Here is a 26,044-nt window from a genome sequence, read left to right on the forward strand (position 1 = left end):
GAGCTCTGTTCCTCGGTCTGTCCAATAATCCTCACATCACAGATCTACACCTGGACATCAGCGGCTGTGAGGTACAACCCGAGGGTTCTTTTCAGTTGTTATTGATTGAAGACTTTATTAGAAGTTTGCATAGGAAAAGGTACAGTTTCATGACGGTACAGTTCACTGGTACAAGGTCTACTAAAAGGAGATCCATGAAAAGACTAAGCTTATTTCCACTGGAAACCATTGAAGTATCTCATATAACATTGAATGACAGACAAATAGAACACAGTACTATGCAGTAGATATGTAAAGAAAAACAAAAAAGAAAACAGTAAGTCTAAACAAACAGTATATACAAAGAAGGGGCAGGGGAGGGTAGGGTTGGGCTAGGTTCATTTTTTTTTTACCAGTTGCGAACGGCTGCTGCCTGTAAGTGGTTTTTCAGGGCAATTTTAAAGGATGCTAGTGATCCACACTCCTTTATGGCCTTCGGTAAGGCTTTCCACATTTTGGTGGTATAGCAGAAAAACGAGTTTGACCCTTTGTTGGTTTTTACTCTGGGTTGGAAGTGATCTGTGGCGCTGCCTCTGGTGTTATAATTATGGACATCCTTAATGTTTATAAAGTATTTTGACAGGTACTTCGGTATCATAGTGGTGTAGTGTATCTTGTACACCAGGCCCATTGCAAGTTGCTGTACTCTATCATCTACTCTGAGCCACCCCACTCTTAACTGGTGTGTAGCGGTGAGGTGAGTCTGATAGGGAAGGTTGAGCAGAACCCTAATTAGTTTAATGCATCCTAATTAGTTTAACCCTAATTAGTTAGTGCATCAGCCATCTCTCCTAGACCAGGGGTCTTCAACAGGGGGTCCGGGTCGGACCCCTAGGGGGTCCTCAGAGTTACTACAGGTGGTCCTCCAAATCTTTGTGTGATAGAAACTTTTTTCTCCTTTTTTATATTAACCACTTGAACCCTAGCTATAGCATCCATATTCTGAGAACTTTAGCCAAAAATAGCAGATCTACAAGCTCACAGCGCCTCGCGCTGCGCTGCGCTTGTAGATCGTCTATTTCCGGCAAAGAGGTTTGGTGTAGAGGGGAAAAAGAGCAGACTAATTATAGAGTGAAAGTGGTTAAATATCTGAAAACACACATTGACATGAAACAAAACAAAAAAGTGCTTTCAAATAATGAAACTACAGTAGGCCTATATGGAATCTATGATAAGGTAGTGGGGGTCCCTGCTTCATCTCTCTCTCAACTAAGGGATCCTTGGCCTGAAAACGTTGAAGACCCCTGTCCTAGAATGTATCTCCTTTTAGAATACTTCCTGCATCTCTCTCTCTCTCTGTCACGTGTCTCTCTTTTTTCATGTCCCTCTCTTCTTCTCTCTCAGTTGAGGTCAGCGGGTGCCGGGGTGATCCAGGAACTGTTTCCCCGCGTCGCCTGTGTGGGAACCCTGGACATCTCCGATAACGGTGAGACAGATTCCCTCATCACATCCTGTACACTGATCCATCGGTTTACACCGGGGGTAGGCAACCTTTGGCACGGGTGCCAACATTGGCACAGGAGTGGCACACTGGCAGAGGTGTGAAAGAAATGATTTTTTGTTTAAAATCAAATATTGTTTTAAAAATGGTCAGTTAAATTAAGTCACCTGGTTTGCAGCAAATTACATTCTGCAAATAATTCTACATTATTTAAAACTTTGACGGGGGAGGGAGTCAGGGAGATGGGTTAGGCGGGTTATTGCTCTGAGTCTAATGATTGTTATAACAATGTCCTGATTCCTGACAATCAACAGATGACAGAATTGTTAACATTTATGTTGGCACACTGACTCTCTAGAAAAAACACGGCGCTTCATTTCAAAAAGCTAGCTGACCCCTGGTTTACAAACAAATAGTTCATATTTGATCCATTGCTGTATAGCTGTTGATTTGGTTTTGATTGATTGATTGATTGATTGATTGATTGATTGATTGAAGACTTTATTAGAAGTTTGCATAGAAAAAGATACAGTTTCATGACGGTACAGTTCACTGGTACAAGGTCAACTTAAAGGAGATCCTAGAAAGCACTTGGCTTATTTGCACAGGAAACCATTAAAGCATCTCATACATATAACATATAACATTGAATGACAGACGGATAGAACACAGTACTATGCAGTAGATATAGTCAGAAAAAAAAGAAAAAAATAACAGTGCAAAAACTATATACAGTAGATAATTACAAAGAAGGGTCAGTGGGAGGGTAAAGTTGGACTAGGTTTGTTTTTACCAGTTAAGAACGGCTGTTTTTCAGGGAGATTTTAAAGGATGTTAGGGATCTACACTCCTTTAAGGCCTTCGGTAAGGCGTTCCACAATTGAGTTTTGCATTGTGTTGACCTGGCTGGAGACATGCTTTGTGCTGTACTGTTACTGTACTGTACTGTACCACCTACTCACCAGTTCATACAAATTCAATCCAAACCTCAAATTATATATTTATAATGCGCCCAACATTTGTCAAGACATACAACATATAGAAAAAACAAGTTGACGATCTATTGCTTCTATTCATATTATAGATGCAAATTCAACCGCTTTTTATAGGGTTTTTATTTATTTTCAGTTGATGCTTTTAATGTAGCACTTTGAGATTTGCTTCAAATATGAAGTGTGTTACAAATGAAATATATTATTATTATTATTATTATTATTATTACCCTTATTAAAAATGAGTTTCACCCCTCGATCGCAAGTGAGATAGAAGAATACACACCCGTTTAGTCACCTTATTTACCTTTGCGTCTGTAGAATCTTCATGGGTTAACATGAAAAGGTTTGAGAACCACATCCACACACTACACTACAGCAATCCCCACTCCTGCCACGTGTTCAACTAGCTGCGCTGCTGATTGATAGTGACACTCTCCACCGCAGCGCTCTTCCCGCTCAGCCGTGTAGCTGGTGCTACGTGAACACACTGGACTCAGCAGCCCTACGTGACCTAGAAAGTTAAACGTTTTAAACGCTTTCTTTGTGTGCGGGACAAACCTCCGTTCCGGCAGAGTGGATTTAATCCACCGCAGGCTAAAATCTCCTCCGTGCTGCTCACTTTCTCTGCAGAAAGCTTCCTCATTCTTCGCAAATAGAATTGGGTGTCTTGTGGCGATTACCGGATCAAGTTTAATATCTTTCGTGAACGCAGACCTATTTATGTTTTTTGATATCAATATTGTGCAATTTAATCTGCGACTGGTCATCCACTGAACTACAGTATGGCCTACCAAGGCAGTATGTCTTTTTCACATACATACATATCGTCGTTGTTGGGTGAAAACCTTGTTTGTCCAAAACTGTTCGTTTTGCATTTATCATTTCAAAAATGATTTAAACTAGTGAAAACAGCCCATCTTGTACGATGAAGCAGAGCTTTACTTTGCGAAAGAACGTACGAATTTGAAACTTGGAGATACGATGTTTCCACCCGACAACGACAATATATTAGAATTTCATCAAATGATAGTGTGACAGAAGGCATAATATGACAATTGTTCCTGAAATGTAGTGGTTTTCAAAGTGAGGTTCGGGGACGCCCACGGGGGAATTATGGGTCTGTAATTCAGAGTGTAAAATGTCTACACAGTTAGGACAGTGAAGACTGGGGTCCCAGATGTACAGTAGAACATGGGTGTCCGTGGCCTAACGCATATCAAATTGTGGGTCCTTGCAATTAAATAGTTTGAGAACCACTGTTGAAAAGCAACACACAATGTTCTTGTTTTGTGTCGGCCTGGTTCCTTGTTCACTGATCTTAATGTGTTGACCCATGAAAACCGGGAAAGCATCTCTGTAATTTTAGAGTTAAGCGTTGGCTATTCAAAAATAACAGATATACAATCTCACAGCTCACAGCGTGTCACTTCGTGCCGTGCTGGGAGAAATCTTTAAAGTGTTTCGAGGTCTTTGGCACAAAAAAGTTTGAGAACTACTGATTTAGAAGGCATTTGTAGAATCAGCATTAATGTGTTAATGTTGTTAATGCTGTGCCAAGGCTTTTATATATATATATATATATACATATATATATATATATATATATTATATATATATATATATATATATATATATATATTTTATATATATATATATATATATATATATATATATATATATATATATATATATATATATATATATTTCTTTGTATTGTTGTACAAACAAGGACCCCAATGTAAATAAGCCTTAGTGCTTTCTTGGTTTTAAATCCTATTAGTAGACCTTGTATCTGAACTGTGCTGTCCAGTGCGTTTCCTATGCGAATTGCTAATAAAGTATTCCATCAAAAAGTGCACAGGTTTGTTCAGTGACGGTAATGTTGGTCTGTACACAGGTTTGGATACTGACTTGCTGGCAGTCCTGCCAGGCTTCTCCAGACATCCGTCACTCAAACACCTGCTGCTGGGCAAAAACTTCAACATCAAGGGCAGGTAGGGAGCCTGCACACATAGCTAGACATGAGCCTCAAGTATACTTTGTCATATGACTAGTAAGTCAGTCAGTAAGTAGCCTTGGGAACCAAAGGTTCCAACAGATCACCCCTCTCCTTGACTGTTCCTGGTTTTAGGCTACTCACTGGCCATTGCATTATTTTCCAAAATGTTTCAAAACTATTAAAAGTACAATTATTTTACAGTTATTTTCGCTAGTTGTTGTACAATAAAATATATAGGGTTTAAGTTGGTCATAAGAAGATTACATGATGATTATACGTTTCTTATTGAATACTTTATTAGTAGTTTGAAACTAGACATAAATTATAACCCTCGTAGAGAACTTTGATTTTGTAGACACTTTCACTCTTAACACCCAAGGAGCCAAACTCGTTCAGTAACAAGTTAAGGCCACTAGGTGTCACCACGCCAAAAGGAGTTGTCTCGTCTCTGAACGAGACAACGAATGGTTAACTGTACAGCTGCCTGCCCTCTGAATGACCCGAGTCCATACGTCACCCCGTAGCAGAGAGAGAGAGAGGGAGACAGAGAAAATGGCGGAGGCTGGTTACATTGATTTCCATTCTACTCTGAAACATAAAAAGGGCTTTATCTCTGAATGAGGTGAAAAGAACGCCAGGGAAGCAGAGATCTGATTGTTTTCACGGCGACACTATAACGCGATGGTCGGCTCCCGTTTGAGCGCTTGTAAACAAAGGGATTATCTTCCTCAATCGTCAGTGGACACCCACGTGCACACGCACGAAGCTTCCGAGGCTCTTCAAAATAAAGCGTGAGTGACAGCAGCTGGACAGCAGCAACAGCTAGAAATGTTATAAACCTGAGCAGCCCATGTGTTAAGGTCTTTACACACCGGGGGCGAATTTGCGAATTGCAAATCTGCGAATAATTCACTTTTTTTTAAAAACCTTATAAAGTCAATGCAAGCTTCCACACCGACTGCGAATTTCGAAAAAGTGAAAAAGCGACTGTTCTCTCTCGAACTCCTCTCTCTCTCTCTGTATCAAAGCAAGATGACTCTATCCTTTTAAAGAGAGACAGAGAGAGGGCATGGTCGATGGGCTATCCCTTTGCATTGAGGCAGAGGGGGACAGTGTTTCTCCTTCTGTGTCGACTCGTCTGTGTGGCTGCTTGCTAGTATTGCCGCCCGTCAGTGGTGTTCTTACTGGTAAAAGTATGGTTTATGAATTTATATCTGCAAAAAGACTAACTAATGTTTTAAAATAAATAGTTATGTAAAAATACAATAGGATCCGAAATGTAATGAAGTAGAAGGAAAGTACTGGAAATTGGACTCAAGTACAAATACCTACAAGTACAGCTACACAAAAAACACTGCTGCTGCTGCGGACTGCCTGTCTGCTGCGGGGGAACGGTGAACCCGTGGTGTCCTCCAGGGACGTGCTAGCTGGGCCCCTGATTCAGCCCGGGAAAAAGAGTTGGAGAGGCCCTCATTGCGAGTAGCTGCTGCTACTCAAAGATTTGCCATTTCAGATCATGACAAGTGACAAGCCAGTGGGCCAATTACATGAGTTAAATGTTGTCGTTGTCGGGTGGAAACCTTGTATGTCCAAAACCGTTTGTTTTGTATTTATCATTTTAAAAATGATTTTAACTAGTGAAAACAGCCGATCTACAAGCACACAACGCCTCGCGGTGCGAGGCGTTGTGTGCTTGTAGATCTGCTGTTTTCACTACTTTTGTGCGACGGCCTTGTATGATGAAGCAGGGCTTTACTTTGCGAAAAAAATTACAAATTTGAAACTTGGAGATACGAGGTTTCTGCTCGACAGTGACGATTTACTTTGTTGGCCGCCCAGCCCCCAACATGGAACGAAGGCTGACATTTTATTTTTGGAGCGGTGAAAGCGCTCCCAATGAACAGGTATATCCGTGGGTATGTGGCTGGCTGGCTGGCTGTGTCCGTCCGTCCGTAGTCTGGCAATACCTTGAGTGGCCACACACAACACACTAGTTAAAGGAGGGGCGCTGTTTTGTGCAGGCCAGGCACACTCACCACTCACTCACAGGCACAGTTTACACTCACTCACTCACTCACATAGGGTACAGCTGCTCAAATTCACCGCTCCACTTCGAACCGAGGTTTGATTTTTTCCTAATGGCCGGCCTGGACCGGCCGGGAATGAACCGGCCGTTCGGGAGTTGTCCCGCTTTTCCCAATGGCCAGCACATCCCTGGTGTCCTCTCTGCTGTGATGTAGATAGAATAGAATAGACTTGTCCCAAGTGTAATCTATCCATCAGGAAGCTCTCCGGAATGTGTCAGTCCATATGTTTCAATAAAGAAGTGCTTTACTCAAGCTTGTCTCGGAATCTGCTTTTCCTCGTCAGAATTATTGTCTTAGTATGAGCGAATAGTGGAAGGGGATCAACGTTACACCCAATGAGGAAAAGCAATGAGATTCCGAGACAAGCTTGAGTAAAACACTTCTTTATTGAAAAATATGGACTGACACATTCCGGAGAGCTTCCTGAGTACACTTGAGACAAGTCGGTAAGCTTATATTTTGCATTTGTACATGTTTGGAGCAGTAAGGGGCTTAAACAGTCTGTCCAACAGCCCCCCACCCTAGTTATAATTTATGGCTGAAACAGTACAGCAGTACAGTAAAAAAAAGAAAACTGAAACTGAAAAGGTCGATGAAACTAATATATCGTCGGGTGGAAACCTCGTATCTCAAAGTTTCAAATGTGTACGTTCTTTAGCAAAGTAAAGCCCTGCTTCATCATACAAGGCCGTCACACAAAAGTAGTGAAAAAAGCAGATCTACAAGCACACAACGCCTCGCACCGAGGCGCTGTTTTCACTAGTTTAAATCATTTTTAAAATGATAAATCCAAAACGGACGGTTTTGGACATACCTGTACAAGGTTTTCATCGGACAATGACGATATAATATAATAATCTCTCTCTCTCTTTCTCTCTCTCTCTCTCTCTCCATCTCTCTCTCTCTCTCTCTCTCTCCCTCTCTCTCTCTCTCTCTCTCTCTCTCTCTCTCTCTCTCTCTGTCTCATGTCAGGGTACTGGATGAAGTTCTACAGAAACTGGTACAGCTGGTGCAGGAAGAAGAGTGTGTGAGTTGGATTATGTAACATGGCACATCCTGTACTGTACATTCCAGTTCCTGTATGTCCCACATAGTGGCCATGAAGTGATTTTGAGTTCTGATCAATTCTTCACAAAATGCACACAATCCTGCTAGGGCTGGGCAATATGGACAAAATATTAGTTGTTTTGACCAATTTGCCTTGATATCAATATTGATGACTATCCCCACAATGTGCTGTGGTGCTTTACGGTAAGGGGATTTTATAAGATATTTTACCAATCTGCAAAGTAAATCGTTAATTTCGAAAATTTCTTCACCAATGTGTTTCTAAAGGTGTGTAATAATATGTACTAAAAGGTTGAAATTCAACTCCTGGGGGAAACCTCATAAAAAACTGATTTGTGTTTGTGTCCCATTAATTTACTATACAGGAAAAAAATACAAAAAATAAATATGCTTTAAGTAGCATGTGAGGGGCAACCTAGGGTTTTTTCATGATGCTGAAGCAAGCATTTGTTTTGCATGAAAAACATTCTGTAGGCTAAAAACCGACCCACAAAACGATGGTTTAGTGATGAATCATCACTTTTCACCGTTTTGTAAGGGCCATTTGTGGGTCACAGTGCACCCCATGTGCACTGTGCACATGGGGTGATCACTGCCTTTCTCCTGTGAATTGTTTTATTTTTGAAGCGGTGAAAGCTGCTTCCAAGGAGTGGCTTTGTGTGTCCCATGTCCATATATGGTCATTTCAGTCCAGAATGAACAGGTTTTATCAAAAACAAAATGTCTGTCACCTCATGTCCATATATGGTCATTTCAGTCCAGAATGAACAGGTTTTATCTGTCCCGTACGTCCAGAATATGTGTGTAGTGTCCATCCCGGTCTGATGATTGGATACTTTGAGGATTGATCAAGCTTCACATGACAATTCGGCCCTCCAGATAAAATCATTCATTCATTCAGAATATAAAGAATGTACAGATCACAGAGTTCATAACTCTAGAACACATAGAATAACAGTTCACCGCTTTACTTCGAACCGAGGTTTGATTTTTTATTTTTGTTTATTTTCTTTTTATTTCGTTCATAGTACATTAGAACAGTCAGATATAGTTCAGACAATTATATCACTTTACTGTAATGCATCCTTTAAAAGCAGGACAACACTCAGGTCATATCACATGCTACCAGCATCCAGGACGATATCCTAGTCCTGTATCAACATATTGATATAATATTGATATTGCCCAGCCGTAGATCCTGCTATATTCATGTATTTACATCAAGCTACCAAACACACACTGTTCATACACATGTCATAAGCCATGTCCTCAGGAAGGCTTGTGAATCATTCATCTGGTCCCACTTTATTCTCAAAGCTCTTTCAGTGTCTCTTCTCTCTCTCTCTCTCTCTCTCTCTCTCTCTCTCTCTCTCTCTCTCTCTCTCTCTCTCTCTCTCTCTCTCTCTCTCTCTCTCTCTGCGCTCTAAATCCGGCATGACAAGTAACTTTATCAATTATTTACCACTGTTGATGATAGCCTAGGACAGGGTTCCTCATTTAGTTTTCCCCAAGGGCCGAATTATGTCTAGGGTACCAAGCTGAGGGCCACAACATTGCAGGGGGCGACAGTGGCGTTCCCGCTACTCCAGTGACAGTTCAGATATCGTCGCTGTCGGGTGAAAATCTTGTATGTCCAAAACCGTTTTAGACATACATCGTTTTGCATTTATCATTTAAAAAATTATTTCAACTAGTGAAAACAGCCGATCTACAAGCACACAACGCCTCGCGGTGCGAGGCGTTGTGTGCTTGTAGATCTGCTGTTTTCACTACTTTTGTGCGACGGCCAGCTTGCATGATGAAGCAGCTGGGCTTTACTTTGCGAAAGAACATACACATTTGGAGATGCGAGGTTTCCACCGACAACGACGATATACTAGTGTTGTTGCTGCTCTTATACCACCATTATTACTGGGGTTGGTGTGGGCCAGACAGTAAGGCCGCCTATTGGGGAACCTTGATGCACAGCATGTGTGAGGGCCAGCACACTTCATTTCAAGGAGCCCCCGTTTGATATGTTTTAGGCCTGAACGCAAATGAAGTGTCACTTTAGATTTGAGCCACTTTAACATTATGTTATGATTTAACGATTAAAAAATAGCAGATGTACAAGCTCACACGTGCCGCGCTGTGAGCTTGTAGATCTGCTATTTTTGAAAAATCATAAACATTTGTGCATTTGAATATTTTTTACCCGATTCTATAACTGTCTAAATCCTTCCTTCTAAACCAGTGGTTCTCAAACTTTCAAGGACCCCCAAAATTACATGTGTTTGGCTGCGGACCCTCATCTCAAAATATGTTGTTCCAGAGACCACCCAGAAGCAAATATTTGAGTTACATTATTGTTTGCTTTTAAAAATATATATTCAAAGAAAAAATCTAGATTTTTCAAAAATAGCAGATCTACAAGCTCACAGCGCGGCAGTCGGTGCCGCTCTGTGAGCTTGTAGATCTGCATGAAATAATTCTAGGCCTAAATGGGTTAAGCCCATTGTCCAGATCCATTATTTTACCTCTGAGACACAATCATCCTCTGTGTTCATTTAACTCTGATTGTGTACAAATGGAACCATAGGGGTCCTCAAGGACCCCTGGGGGTCTCTGGACCCCATATTCAGAACCCGTGCGGTACTGCACCATCACTACGATTCGATCGTGACACCACACTCACAATCACAATTTCTGCATACAGACTGTAGGCCAGGCAATGGCATAGACGTACTTTATTAAATCCAAACACGCATGCAAAATGTAAGAGCGCATTCAAAGAAAAATGCACACGCGCTTCCACGTTCCATTAACTTTGTCATAAGTCCTTAGTATAATGATTTTTCATGCACCATCCTAGACTGTGTGCTCAACACACCCATGACTGTTACAATATAACATTCATCATTTATAATTTATCATTTATTTATCATGCTGACTCCAGAACTCGGCTACTCGCGACTTCAACCACTTTGCAATTAGCATACGATTAACAGTACTCACTTAGTAGTCAACAGTGGTAATTTAACATTAACATTTTCAAGTGTAAAATGCACCCATGGGGATGCCGTCTACTGTCTTAAAGGGCATATAACAGTACAACTTTCTGTATACTTTTACTGTTCATTTTCCAAAGCAAACAGTGACGTGCTGTACGCTTTTTGTGACGCGTTGTAAGCTTGTAGATCAGCTATTTCTGCTATTTTTTAATGTATAAAATGATGAAATATGTCAATTTCTTATATTTAAGATAAGATATGACAAATATATTTATTTGTCATATCTGCCCTGTGCCATTTTTTTACGATGCCTAAAAGGCAAACACAATTAAATTATTATTTGAGTGACAATTAATCGTCAACTTAAATTTGTAATAGTGACAGCCCTACTTGTTTGTAGTGTTAATTGTTATAATTTATTTATCTATGGCCGGGAGTCGCATTACCAGCTGTCAAAGAACATTTATTTTGGCGTCCCTGTTTTAAGCATTACATTATGGGTGAACATTTTCCAAAAAGATTTCAAAACTACTAAAAGTAATTTGTTATTTTCACTGTGTTGTATGACTAAGTATACAGGATTTAAGTTGTTAAGATTAGAGGAGAATTAATTATAGTTGAACATTTGCAAAAGTAGTGAAAATAGCCATCAACAACAAGTTTGGATTCTGACTTGCTGGCAGTACAGACATCCACGTGACACATTGTGAGCTTGTTTTCTGCACAACTCCATCACAAGGCACCACAAAGTATATAATATAGCGCAGTGGTTCTCAAAGTGGATTCCAGGGACTCTGTGGGTTCCTTTATGGGAGTCTAAATTGACCCATACAAGTCTGTAACTCTGACAGTGTACAAATGGAACCAATTTGGTTACATTTGTACACTGTCAGAGTTAAGGGGAGACCTTGAAATGTAAAAGTTTGAGAAACGCTCAAATAGGGCATAAGTGGTTAACCAAAAACCTTCTGCCCCCCCCCCCCCCCCCACACACCCACCACCAGGCCCTTCAGTCTCTGTCCCTGGCAGACTCCAGGTTGCGCCAGCGGGGCACCATGCTGGTCAACGCCCTGGGCTCCAACACGTGCCTGCGCAGGGTGGACCTGAGTGGTAATGGCCTGGAGGACACAGGAGCCAAGATGCTCAGCAAGGCCCTGCAGATCAATACCACACTCAGGTACAGTGTGTGTGTGTGTGTGTGTGTGTGTGTGTGTGTGTGTGTGTGTGTGTGTGTGTGTGTGTGTGTGTGTGTGTGTGTGTGTGTGTGTGTGTGTGTGTGCGCGCGCGTGTGTGTGTGTAGGGTTGGGCATTGTTGTGGGTCGTGATTGCAGGCATCTATTTTTGCCCATCAACTACAGTATATCCATTAGTGGAAAATGTGCCTAAAAGACTCAGCTGACATTTGATGTCTGAGACAGAATAATGGCATCAATTTTGCACTACCAAACGGTAGTTCTGAGTCTGACGTCTAAAAGGTTCGGAACGTTGATGTTATCACAAACGCATCGCATAAAAGAATGCATAAATATTAATGCCATGAAAGGGGGGGGGTGGGGGGAAGGAAAATACAATACAGTGAGAGAAAGAAAGAAAGAAAGAGAGAAAGAGAGGGATGGAATAAAGAAAGCTTTTAAATGTGTGCACCCATGAAGATTGAGGAGATGGAAAGATGGCGAAGGGAGGCAAAGAGAGAGGGAAAGCAATACCATGAAGGTAGACAATGTACCCCCCCCCCCCCCCCCCCCAGGTAAGAGAGAACAAGAGATGGAGGAGAGAGGAGTGGGGGGAGGGGGGCGGTGGGGAGAGAAGAGAGGAGATGAGAGCGGAGCCTCGGGGTGCAAATCAAAAAGAGAGGAAGAGCTTTAGGAAAGAGAGAGAGAGAGAGTCAGGTGTGCAGGGTTGTCGCATCAAATTCTGGGCCCTGGGTACAAGGATTCACTGCGGGCCCCCCATGAGTGTTCTTCACAGGGGGAGGGCGTTTAACCCATTTAGACTGGGAACGCAAAATTACGCGTTATTTTGTGCTTTAACTATTGAAAAATATACAATATATACAAGCTCACAGCTCATAGTGTGGCACCGAGTGCCGCGCTGCATGCGAGCTTGTAGATCTGCTATTTTAGAAAAATCGTGAAAAGGTTTTTTTTTGAAAAACGTACGTTTACCCAGAATCAACATTTTAGTTACAAATGTTTGCTTAACAATAAATATATTGAAAGATTTGCAAAAATGTTCACGACTTTTCAAAAATAGCAGATCTACAAGCTTGCAGCGTGGCACTCGGTGGCGCGTTTTTCTATAGCTAAAGTATAAAATAATTAAGGCCCCTCCACCTTGGGCCCTAGTAACTCAGTCCTACTCAAACTCCCCCCCCCCCCCCCCCCCTTGTGACGCCCCTGTGTGTTGGTGCGAATGGGGGTGGGGTGGGGGGGGGGGGCGATATGGACTAGGAAGTTATGAGAGAGAGAGAGAGAGAGAGAGAGAGAGAGAGAGAGATAGAGACCACGAAAGGAAGCTACACATATTTGTTTCCTTTTTTTTAACACTGCTTCTATTTCTGGGTCAGCTCAACGGGGGGGGGGGGGGGGGGGGGGGAGAGACACAAGGGAGGGATGGATGTGAAAGACAGCAAGAGCCGTTGGCCGCCGCGTCCACGTCCATGGACGCGGCCGTGGACGCGTCCATGGACGCGGACGCGAAAAAAAACGTCCGTGGACGCGAGGCCGCGTCCACGGACGCAAACGGCCGGCCGTCCCGGCCGTGGACGCGGCCGTGGACGAGGCCGTGGACGCAGACGGCCGGGGACGCGGCCGTGGACGAGGCCGCGGACGTGGACGCAAACGGCCGGCCGTGGACGAGTCCATGGACGAGGCCGCGAAAAAAAGGCAGCGAAAAAAAAAAAAAAAAGTGTCTATTGTATGTATTTTTTGATGGAGAATTCAAATATGACCTTCTTTTTTGCATAGGACAACTCTAACCTGCATCAATTGGTATTTTATAATTGCCAATTGTACCCTATCCATCTGAAAAACAAATTGGATGTCTATTGTATGTATTTTTTGATGGAGAATTCAAATATTACCTTCTTTTTGGGATAGGACAACTCTAACCTGCATCAATTGGTATTTTATAATTGCCAATTGTACCCTATCCATCTCAAAAACAAATTGGATGTCTATTGTATGTATTTTTTGATGGGGAATTCAAATGTTACCTTCTTTTTTAGATAGGACAACTCTAACCTGCATCAATTGGTGCATCAACCTACTATCTATCTATCTATCTATCTATCTATCTATCTATCTATCTATCCATCTATCCATCTATCCATCTATCTATCCATCTATTTATTTATACTTCACCTTTAGTCCAGAAGAGAGTTCAGCATCAGGAACTTGCACACATGTAACTGTGTCATGACTGTGTCATGGAGCTAAAACAGGGCTATGTTAAATACTCAATATGACTCTGATGGACCAATCAGGGTGGTGGTGGGGGGAGGGATCAACAATAGACAGAAACTGGATAATGCTTTGTTAACTGTCCCACCTAAGTCCCTGCTAGTCTGAACAAACATCACCTTCCCTCTCATAACACTACTACTACTACATTTATATAAAGCTGCTCTTGCATTTGAATTCAAGTCTGACACAAGTTAAGGTTAACTTAGGTAGTATTTCATTTTGCTGGCTTTTAGGGTCTGTGTGTGAGTGTGTAGGCTCACACATTATTATAATTGTCATTAAGTGACTCTATCTATCTATCTATCTATCTATCTATCTATCTATCTATCTATCTATCTATCTATCTATCTATCTATCCATCTATCCATCTATTTATTTATACTTACTGTTTACATTTTCTATAAATATTTATTTCTATATAAAACTCAGTTGTGTGGAGTTATTGTGTGCCTTTTCTTGTAGCTAAAGAGTCCATTTGTTCACTAGACATTAAGTCAAGGTTACTATTTTGAGTTGAAGCTAAGTGTTTTATTGCTTTGTGGTTTAACATGATTTAAAAGGCAAATTCATTGTTATGGTTACTTTAGAAGACTGCTTTTGCATTCATGAGTTAAAAAGAGAGCCAAGCTAATTCAAAGAGTTAAGTTAAAGGAACACAAAACATGACCTAACTCGCTGCCATTGGACAGACAGTTACAACATAGGCCTACTCTTATCTTTCACAGAACAGACAATTATCATTTGTTTTATCTATTTGAGACTATGTAGCTGCTCTATGGGAAATAGAGCATTATATCAGCCTATTCAATTGATAATGACCAATGGGTGCCAGTTTCTAAGTAGTTAACCATATTAACATAACAATATATGTGGCCTAGACATGGATATTGCCCAATCAACTCGTAATCTACAGAAATGTCCACTACATCACACAGTATAAAACTTAGTAGGCTCAGTGGATTCACCTATGTTAAATCATGTCAGGTTAGTTTGGTTCAAGGTTCAAGTATAATAATTTATGAGACAAAAATGTAAACAGCACAAATGTACAATCACATCTCGGCTAGAATGATAACATAAAGTCCTGACTACTCCTTGTTATTGTGGTCCTAAATACTACAATGATTAGTTTGGATGCATTGCTTCTATCATGTCCAATTAAAAATAAATACATTACATACATACAGAAATCTGCCTTCTCCTGTATTGTATTAGTGACATTCATTATAAATAGTAAAATAACAGGACAGAGCAAAAAAGGCCTCTGTTGTGTCTTTATCTGATCACATGCAATCAGACACTCACACTGCACAGCAATATATAAACTTTATTACAGGCTCAAGGCCCACAGGGTAAGAAGACAATACATTACAAAGATAATAATTAAAAAAAAAACAACAACAGAGAGTACATTCACAAAGCCCCACCGGAGCTAAAGAGGCACTCATGCCAGTGTCCTCTAACGGTAGACGTGTACCTGACAGAGCTTTCCCCACATTGGTTACAGATATAAGGTTTCTCTCCGGTGTGAATTTGTTGGTGTATTTTGATATGTTCCAGTCTAGGAAAGCTCTTTCCACACTGGTCACAGCAATAAGGTTTCTTTCCAGTGTGATTTTTCTGGTGTGCTTTGAGATGATGCATATCACTGAACCTTTTCTCACACTGGACACAGCAGTATATGGCTTCTCACCAGTGTGGATTTTCAGGTGTCTTTTCAGAGCCGTCTTCAGAGTGAACCTTTTCCCACATTGGTGACAGCAGTAAGGTCTCTCTCAAGTGTGAATCTTCTTGTGTTGTACGAGGCTAGATTTTACAGTGAAACGTTTGCCACAGTGTTCACAGCAGTAAGGCTTTTCTTCGGTGTGAAATCTCTGGTGTACTTTCAGAGCAGCCATTAAACTGAACTTTTCCCCACATTGGACACAGCTGTATGGTTTCTCTCCTGTGTGAATTCGTTCATGTATTTTGAGATAAGACAATCGAGTAAAGCTTTTCCCACACTGGTCACAGCAATAGGGCTTCTCTCTAGTGTGAATTCTCTGGTGTTCTTTTAAAATCCCCTTTTGAACAAATCTTTTCCCACACTGGTCACAACAATAAGGTTTCTCTCCAGTATGTGAACGCTTATGATCTTTTAATTGTCCAGACCGAGCAAAATACTTCCCACATTGTTCACAGCTGAATGGCTTCACTCCGGTATGAATTCTCTGGTCTACTTTGAGATAATAAATTGAGCTGAAGGCTTTTTCCACATTGGTCACAACAGCACTGTCTTGGTTTAACTGAGGACAGCACAGGACAGGGAGAGAAAACACACACCTGATAAGAGCCAGATTCACACATTGATCAGCATTTAAGTAACATCATCATTATTATTGTTGAGTCTGAAAAGAACAATACAATGTGATAGATCTTTACACATCTGACCCATAACATTATTAGCAATTCACATGGTTACTATAATAGGTGAGTCTTCTAGCTTTTTAAAAATGTAATATTTCATTAATTCTTTCTCTTACTAAGTGTAACATCCCACTTCTTAATTGTATATTATTTGGAAAGGGTTAGCAAAATGTTTGCCATAAATTCAATGCTGAGTTGCATTTGTTTTCCTACATTTTCCCCTTCAATGTATTATTACAATGTATTTACTATTTCTTACTTAGGTCTACTTAACTTTGTATTTTTACATTATTATATTGATCAACATTAACACATAGTGTGTGTTAGGTTAGGTTAGTTGCAGAGTGTCCACAACTGTCCAGAATACACTGTACATAATAGACTCCAGACTTCAAGTGAAGATGAAATCTCTAGACGGCACCAGCGGCAATTCTGATGAACGGGTGGAACCCAAAGACCATCAAGATCTCTGTAAGTCACAGACTGAGTAAGTCTCCAGATAAACTCACACACATCAAAGTGTTTAAACATTACTTTTATCATTCATGACATAATATCATGTTACTGTTACCTACATGCCTTTATATGGGGAGAACCAAGCAACTTTGACCCAGTTATGATTTTGCTTTTAATAGAAAGGAATCCCTTACATTGTTGTATGTTAAATTACTTTCTGATCTGGTTGTGTTCATTATAACAGCCACAGGAAAGATACATTGTTTCAGATTGTTCCAGAGACTGATGACAGACCCTGGATGTAGCTCTGTCAGGTACACGTCTACCATTAGTGGACACTGGCATGAGTGGCATGAGTGCCTCTTTAGCTCCGGTGGGGCTTTGTGAATGTACTCTCTGTTGTTGTTTTTTTAAATTATTATCTTTGTAATGTATTGTCTTCTTACCCTGTGGGCCTTGAGCCTGTAATAAAGTTTATATATTGCTGTGCAGTGTGAGTGTCTGATTGCATGTGATCAGATAAAGACACAACAGAGGCCTTTTTTGCTCTGTCCTGTTATTTTACTATTTATAATGAATGTCACTAATACAATAGCCTACAGGAGAAGGCAGATTTCTGTATGTATGTAATGTATTTATTTTTAATTGGACATGATAGAAGCAATGCATCCAAACTAATCATTGTAGTATTTAGGACCACAATAACAAGGAGTAGTCAGGACTTTATGTTATCATTCTAGCCGAGATGTGATTGTACATTTGTGCTGTTTACATTTTTGTCTCATAAATTATTATACTTGAACCTTGAACCAAACTAACCTGACATGATTTAACATAGGTGAATCCACTGAGCCTACTAAGTTTTATACTGTGTGATGTGGTGGACATTTCTGTAGATTACGAGTTGATTGGGCAATATCCATGTCTAGGCCACATATATTGTTATGTTAATATGGTTAACTACTTAGAAACTGGCACCCATTGGTCATTATCAATTGAATAGGCTGATATAATGCTCTATTTCCCATAGAGCAGCTACATAGTCTCAAATAGATAAAACAAATGATAATTGTCTGTTCTGTGAAAGATAAGAGTAGGCCTATGTTGTAACTGTCTGTCCAATGGCAGCGAGTTAGGTCATGTTTTGTGTTCCTTTAACTTAACTCTTTAAATTAGCTTGGCTCTCTTTTTAACTCATGAATGCAAAAGCAGTCTTCTAAAGTAACCATAACAATGAATTTGCCTTTTAAATCATGTTAAACCACAAAGCAATAAAACACTTAGCTTCAACTCAAAATAGTAACCTTGACTTAATGTCTAGTGAACAAATGGACTCTTTAGCTACAAGAAAAGGCACACAATAACTCCACACAACTGAGTTTTATATAGAAATAAATATTTATAGAAAATGTAAACAGTAAGTATAAATAAATAGATGGATAGATGGATAGATGGATAGATAGATAGATAGATAGATAGATAGATATAGTCACTTAATGACAATTATAATAATTTGTGAGCCTACACACTCACACACAGACCCTAAAAGCCAGCAAAATGAAATACTACCTAAGTTAACCTTAACTTGTGTCAGACTTGAATTCAAATGCAAGAGCAGCTTTATATAAATGTAGTAGTAGTAGTGTTATGAGAGGGAAGGTGATGTTTGTTCAGACTAGCAGGGACTTAGGTGGGACAGTTAACAAAGCATTATCCAGTTTCTGTCTATTGTTGATCCCTCCCCCCACCACCACCCTGATTGGTCCATCAGAGTCATTTTGAGTATTTAACATAGCCCTGTTTTAGCTCCATGACACAGTCATGACACAGTTCCATGTGTGCAAGTTCCTGATGCTGAACTCTCTTCTGGACTAAAGGTGAAGTATAAATAAATAGATGGATAGATAGATGGATAGATGGATAGATAGATAGATAGATAGTAGGTTGATGCACCAATTGATGCAGGTTAGAGTTGTCCTATCTAGAAAAGAAGGTAACGTTTGAATTCCCCATCAAAAAATACATACAATAGACATCCAATTTGTTTTTGAGATGGATAGGGTACAATTGGCAATTATAAAATACCAATTGATGCAGGTTAGAGTTGTCCTATTCCAAAAAGAAGGTAATATTTGAATTCTCCATCAAAAAATACATACAATAGACATCCAATTTGTTTTTGAGATGGGTAGGGTACAATTGGCAATTATAAAATACCAATTGATGCAGGTTAGAGTTGTCCTATTCCAAAAAGAAGGTAATATTTGAATTCTCCATCAAAAAATACATACAATAGACATCCATTTTGTTTTTCAGATGGATAGGGTACAATTGGCAATTATAAAATACCAATTGATGCAGGTTAGAGTTGTCCTATGCAAAAAAGAAGGTCATATTTGAATTCTCCATCAAAAAATACATACAATAGACACCTTTTTTTTCTTTTTTCGCTGCCTTTTTTTCGCGGCCTCGTCCATGGACTCGTCCACGGCCGGCCGTTTGCGTCCACGTCCGCGGCCTCGTCCACGGCCGCGTCCCCGGCCGTCTGCGTCCACGGCCGCGTCCACGGCCGGGACGGCCGGCCGTTTGCGTCCGTGGACGCGGCCTCGCGTCCAAGGACGTTTTTTTCGCGTCCGCGTCCATGGACGCGTCCACGGCCGCGTCCATGGACGTGGACGCGGCGGCCAGCGGCTGTCTCTCGTGAAAGAGGGATGGAGAGATAGAAGTGAAGGCTATATTGGAAAGGGAGAGGAAGAGCAGGCTCCATGCGTGTACAGTACAGTACAGTACAGTACAGTACAGTACAGTACAGTACAGTACGAGGCGAGGCGTGTGTAGGTGGAGATTCGGGCACTGGTTGAAACACAGACACTCTCATTAGTGCTAGCCAGTTCATGCAAAAATGCTAATGCGGTTTGTGAGCCGAGTTCTGTGCCGTGCAGAGGAGCTGCTTTTTAACACGTTCGCGGCCGAGCCCCATGCACACAGCGCCGGTGCACACCACTCCACACCGCCCACTTGTGCCAGGTTTTCCACTGCAAGGACCTGGGTAGAGTGGTGTGAGAGCAGTACTAAACGTGGTACTAGAAATTATCCAATCTGGAGTAGTTCTGAGCTAGGCCAAACAGGGCCAAACACTTCATCATGACTGATCATTCAGTGACTTTTCATTTAGACCACCAGGATATAGTTGTGATACGGGTGTCGCTCTCCATTCCGACATGTTGCCACTCCGAAATTGACTTCTTATTGTCGGAGTGGCGACACTTCCATAGGGGTTAAGTTTAGGGTAAGGGTTAGAGATAGGGTTAGTGTCGGAATGGAGACATGTCGGAGTGGCGGGGTGTAACCTTGTAATACATGATAATAGATTCTATTGTGTTATAACCACTGGTATAGTCTATTATAGTGTATTATAATACTTTATAGTGTATTATAATCACAGTTATAATCCTTTATAGTGTATTATAATTTAGGATAGTATTATAATCACAGTTAAAAAGGTAAACTTGTTTCTTACCGAATTCTGTGTAATGCAAACCCCATTATACCTGTTGTCATAGGATCCATTTTGACCATCTGTTTGCCTGAGTCCATTTATGCCCATATATGGATATATCTGTTTCTGTCTGTCTGCGTCCATTTTATGCCCATATATGGAGATCTCTGCAGACACAGTGCCGATTCCGGAAGACCCTGATGTCAGACAACAGCTCTGCATACTTTTTGCGCTGGGTTCCGAAAAATCGTGTATCGGGTCGGGTCGAGGCCGGGCACTGCACTACCTGCTGCGGCAGGGAACACGCGTGCTGAACTTGAAGCTGGTGGGACGAACGGTTCTCAAGATACATACATACAAATATATACATACATACATACACAGAGATTTTTTGTTGACTCATGTGGCGTATGTGATGTCAGAGCCTTTTATGAAGTGATGTCACAATGAGTCAGCGCTTGCTCCGGAACGGCCCGATGTCAGTCATCTCCGCATACGGAGATTCCAAACCTTTCGTGCCGGTTCCGGAAAACCGCATATCGGGTCGGGTCGAGGCATAGCTAAGAACGTAGGCAAAGGTCTGAGCTATCTGCGTGCGAAATTTGGAGTCTGTAGAACCAACCATGTGCTGTCAGGGCTCTTTCGTGCAATTCGGCCTCGGCTTCAATTAGTAGTCACGATTTGTGTGTGTGTGTGTGTGTGTGTGTGTGTGTGTGTGTGTGTGTGTGTGTGTGTGTGTGTGTGTGTGTGTGTGCACTTGTCACATGTGTCTTGGTCTGATGTCAGGGTTTTTCAGTATGTGACTGACTTCTGCCCCTCTCTCCCTCTCCTCTCCTTCTCCCTTTCTTTTCTTTTTGTTTGGTTTTTTAATTCTCCATCTATACCTACCTGCTTTGATCCCTGTAAGGAGTGTGACGTGGGATCGTAACAACACCACAGCAGCGGGCTTCCAAGATGTAGCACGAGCCTTGGAACAGTAAGCTGCCCTGCACGCATGCACACCTGCACGCACACACACACACACACACACACACACACACACACACACACACACACACACACACACACACACACACACACACACTGAGAAATTTAGGTTTTGACAAAAAGTATTCATTCATTCACACACACAAACACACTCGCGCGCGTTAGGGATGGGACACTATGAACATTTCATATCACGTTTATTGTGAAAAAATCGAACCTCTGTTCGAAGTGGAGCTGTGTGTGTGTGTGTGTGTGTGTGTGTGTGTGTGTGTGTGTGTGTGTGTGTGTGTGTGTGCAACAGCGCCCCTCCCTTAACATGTGTGGCCAGAAAAGGTTACTGCAGGCTACATACCCGGAGACAGACAGACAGACAAACAGACAAACAGACAGACAGACAGACCCACACACACGGCCACGTATAGGGAGCTCCACACAGCTCCAAAAAGAAATAGTGATTTACGATATTATCGCGATATAATCAAAATCCATTATCCGGGGGCGGAACATAGCCGATCTACAAGCTCACAGCGCGTCGCGACGCGTATGTTCCGTAGATCGGCTATTTTTGGCAAAGAAATTTGATAGAGAGTGAAAAAATGTAAAAACTGTATACGTACGTATATTATAAGTACCTTTTACCAATTATAGGGTATATTATAGGGTTAGGGGCTTTAAGTGGTACCGGATATGCAGCTCGGCAAATAAAAGGTGAATTGATCCCAGTGCATGACGGAGGACGATATCACTATAAATTAAATCTCCACGATACAATTATCGTTGAGTGTTTTTTATCACGATAAACGATAATATCGCTTATCATCCCATCCCCGACGCGCGTGCGACCGGACACATACTGTATAAATGTGCCAATCAGACAGTCCATCCATCATATATGTGTGTTTATGAAAATATCATTTTTTCTTGTGAAGGGTGCCACTCACCCACTCTCCACTGCAAACAAACTCAGCCGCTACATAATAACAGTTATTGTATCTGTCAGCCCCATTCTTTCTGTTGCACAACATTTCATCACTCCTGCAACCTGCTGGCTGTCATACTCCACAGCTCCTCCACTATGAATTAGCCTTTGTGTATGTCTATGCATGGGGGGGGGGGTATTGCTATCAAATGTCCCCACAAGTATTGTAGAATCTGAGAATTCTGTGGACAATTTTCCCGGTCCTCACGAGTGGTTGTTTTTATGTTTCTTTTATTTTTTTTTTGAGCTTCAACGTTTTCAGGCCAAGGACCCCTTAGTTGAGAGAGAGATGAAGCAGGGACCCCTCACTACCTTATCATAGATTCCATATTTTTTCATTGTTTGACAGCACGATCATCAGTATATTTTGGATTCATGTTAATGTGGGTTTTCAGATATTTAACCACTTGAACTGTCAATACATAATAAACTTGACCTTTCACTCTGTACTTAGTCTGCTCTTTTCCCCCTCCAAAGCTCTTTGCCAAAAATGGCCGATCTACAAGCTCACAACGTCTCGCAGTGCGAGGCGTTGTGAGCTTGTAGATCTGCTATTTTTTGGCTAAAGTTCTCAGAATATGGACGCTAGGGTTCAAGTGGTTAATATAAAAAATCACACAAAGATTTGAAGGACCCCCTGTAGTAACTCTGAGGACCCCCTAGGGATCCCGGACCCCCTGTTGAAGACCCCTGATTTAGAGGTTAGATTTAAGGATTAGGGTTCGAGATATGCCTGGTTTATACTTACTTACGCATGGGTTTTGTGCATCGAAAATAGCAGATGCTCACGGCGCTTTGTGCTGTTTTGTAGCTCCGCTATTTCCGTGTATGTGTGGGTGTTGGTGGGTGTCACAAGGGGGAGTGGGACTGAGTTACTAGGGCCCAAGTTGGAGGGGCCTTCATTTTATTGTAGATCTGTTATTTTTGAAAAGTCGTGAAAATGTGTGCGAATCTTTGAATTTGTATTATTTTTTATTTTTTAAGCGAACATTTGCTATTACATTTTTGCTTCTGGGGGGGTCCCTGGAACAACATGTTTTGAGATGGGGGTCCACGGCCAAATACATGTCATTTTGGGGGTCCTTCACATGAAAATGTTTGAGCACCAATGACATAGAAAATGATTTGAAATATTCAAAGACTTGCACAAATTTTCTTGATTTAAAAAAAATTGCAGATCTACAACTCGCAGTGTGCCGTGAGCTTGCATATCTGCTGTTTTTCAATAGTCAAAGCACAAAATAGCTAAAGCTCACAGTGAATTCTTGTACCCAGGGCCCAGAATTTGGTGCAACGCCCCTGGGTGGGTGGGTGGGAGGGTTGGTTGCTTGGTGCCTGCATGTGTGTGTATGTTTGCGCAAACATTGTGCATGCGTGTGTAATTGTGTATGCGTATCAGAAAAAAAAAAAAGCCAATCCATCTGTGCCTGAGGCATTTCCTGTTAGTTCTTGTATCAGGCTAAGGTACAGTATGGCACTAATTATTAATGCATTGGTAATTTCTTCTTTTCCTCTCCCCCTCCCTCCCTCCCTCCCTCCTCCCACACTCCCTCTCATCAGTAACTTTACACTGCAGTACATGCCCCTCCCCCTCAGTGATGTCACACAGGCCTACCGCAGTGCCCCAGAGAAGATAGACCAGGCCTTGACTAAGGTGAGGTGAACCCTGGGATCTGGAGTCCAACTGCGCTCTCACTCTTATCTTTGTAGTTTGTGGTTTTATGTTGCCGTTTCTTTTATGTGATGCATATGGCGGTGCCCCCTTGGGAAGGACTGTTTTGTAAAAGGAATCCCAATTGGAACATAAAATTAAGCTGAAATGAAAGAAAATATCAGGCTGGTTGCATGCTATGAAACAAATGTATTTGCTTTAACCCCTTGACCCCTGGCATCCTGATTTAGGGGGGAACATATAGCAAAAATACCTCATCTCCAAGGTCACAATGTGTCACAACACGACACACAGATCGTAGATCGGATGTTTTCAACAAAGGGATTTGGTGTACAGGGAAAAAAGAGCGGAGTGCAACAAGTACAGAGCCAATCTGGTCAACTAAGTTAGTTCATTTATCTCTGTCATAATTTAACAAAACGTTTGGACATACAGTAATAGTTTACTAAGTATAGAGGTTGTAAGTGTATATATATTTTTCTGGGCCCAGGGGGGTATCAGCCTATCGTTGCAGAAACCTCTAGCTCCATATTTATAACTTTTTGTGATTTTTGCAAATTAACGGCCGACTTGATCATACTACAGTGTCACACAAAAGCATCAAAAATAGCAGACCTGCAAGCTCGAATCCTGAAAAGTAAAAAGTTTTGGACATTTGAGGTTACAGTTTACAGTTTACAGTTTTGGCATTTAGCAGACGCTTTTAATCCAAAGCGACTTACAATAAGCAGGTAATACATCACTATAATAAGCAAGATAATATGTCAGTACATCAACAACAATATAACAAATGCATAGGAATATCAATCTCTAGAAAAACAATAACTTGTTACAGTAGTGTTATGGGTTTAGGTGGAGTCTGAAGAGGTGTGTCTTCAGTCCATGGCAGAAGCTATAGGGAGTGAGTCTGTAGTTCTAAGTGCGACAGGGAGTTTATTCCACAGTTTGGGGGCCAGGAGAGCAAATTGTCTAGGACAAGTGGATTTTGTCCTGGGGTTTTTAAAGAAAGGGTTAGAGAAAGGGCTCTAGTCTGGAATGTGCTCATTTGGACCCATTTGATTTCCCAGTGGTGTTAGTAAAATGTATGTTTAATTGATTTTCCTACCGAAACTTTTAACTAATGTTGGCGCTTCACTCCAGTTCTTTTGGTTGAAAGGTTGCACTTTAAACACATGGGAGCTTTGTGCAGATGTTTTTAATTCTCATAAATAGTCTGTGAATAAATAATAACTCCATTGGATCCGTTACAACATGTGTTTTTTCCCATTTCATGGAGAAAAATGTTTTTCTAAAAATACAAGATTTCTGCCAAACAGCAACGATAAAAGGCACCTTTAAGGGCAACAGTCTCTGACTGAGATTTAGACGCTTGTAAATGTGTAATGCAGCTATTGATTTCCCTTTCCTTTTTGTGGACTTTTTCTGACCTACTGAGTCAAGCAAAAAATCCCATCCCATGTGTTTTAAGTGCTTTGAAGGTTTTCTCAGAAATGCATCTGGCTTGTATCCTGCTGTTCACTGTACTTTGTAAACAACCATAATATCTGACGTTTTCATTGCGTGTGTATGAATTTGATGCATACACACACCATTTCGTACCGTACTGTGTATGCACATTAATTCACATGCTTATGCAAAGGGTCAAACTCGTTCTTCTGCTATACCACCAAAATGTGGAACGCCTTACCGAAGGCCTTAAAGGAGTGTAAATACTTAAGATCCTTTAAAATCGCCCTGAAAAACCACCTACAGGCGGCAGCCACTCGTAACTGGTAAAAACAAACCTAGCCCAGCCTTACCCTCCCCCTGACCCTTCTATTGTAAATATCTACTGTATATTCTCCTGCACTGTTTTCTTTTCTTTTTTTTTTCTGACTATCTACTGCATAGTACTGTGTTCTATCCGTCTGTCATCCAATGTTATATGAGATGCTTAAGTGGTTTCCTGTGTAAATAAGCCAA

General features: G+C 41.2%; 1 protein-coding gene across 1 annotated transcript in view; it reads left to right on the top strand.

Annotated features, from left to right (window-relative positions):
* carmil3 (capping protein regulator and myosin 1 linker 3) overlaps positions 1-26,044 on the top strand; it is a gene marked incomplete at both ends in the record, with an annotated part of 164,880 nt that overhangs the window by 96,257 nt on the left and 42,579 nt on the right. Inside the window, 7 exons of the mRNA XM_080725630.1 lie at positions 2-71; positions 1,384-1,465; positions 4,373-4,469; positions 7,534-7,588; positions 11,624-11,796; positions 21,352-21,420; positions 23,971-24,064. Coding sequence (XP_080581756.1) covers positions 2-71; positions 1,384-1,465; positions 4,373-4,469; positions 7,534-7,588; positions 11,624-11,796; positions 21,352-21,420; positions 23,971-24,064 — 640 coding nt within the window. The remainder of the gene's footprint in view (position 1; positions 72-1,383; positions 1,466-4,372; positions 4,470-7,533; positions 7,589-11,623; positions 11,797-21,351; positions 21,421-23,970; positions 24,065-26,044) is intronic.

This window comes from Nannobrachium achirus, assembly GCF_963921795.1.
Source record: "Nannobrachium achirus genome assembly, chromosome: 5".
Taxonomy (NCBI): domain Eukaryota; kingdom Metazoa; phylum Chordata; class Actinopteri; order Myctophiformes; family Myctophidae; genus Nannobrachium; species Nannobrachium achirus.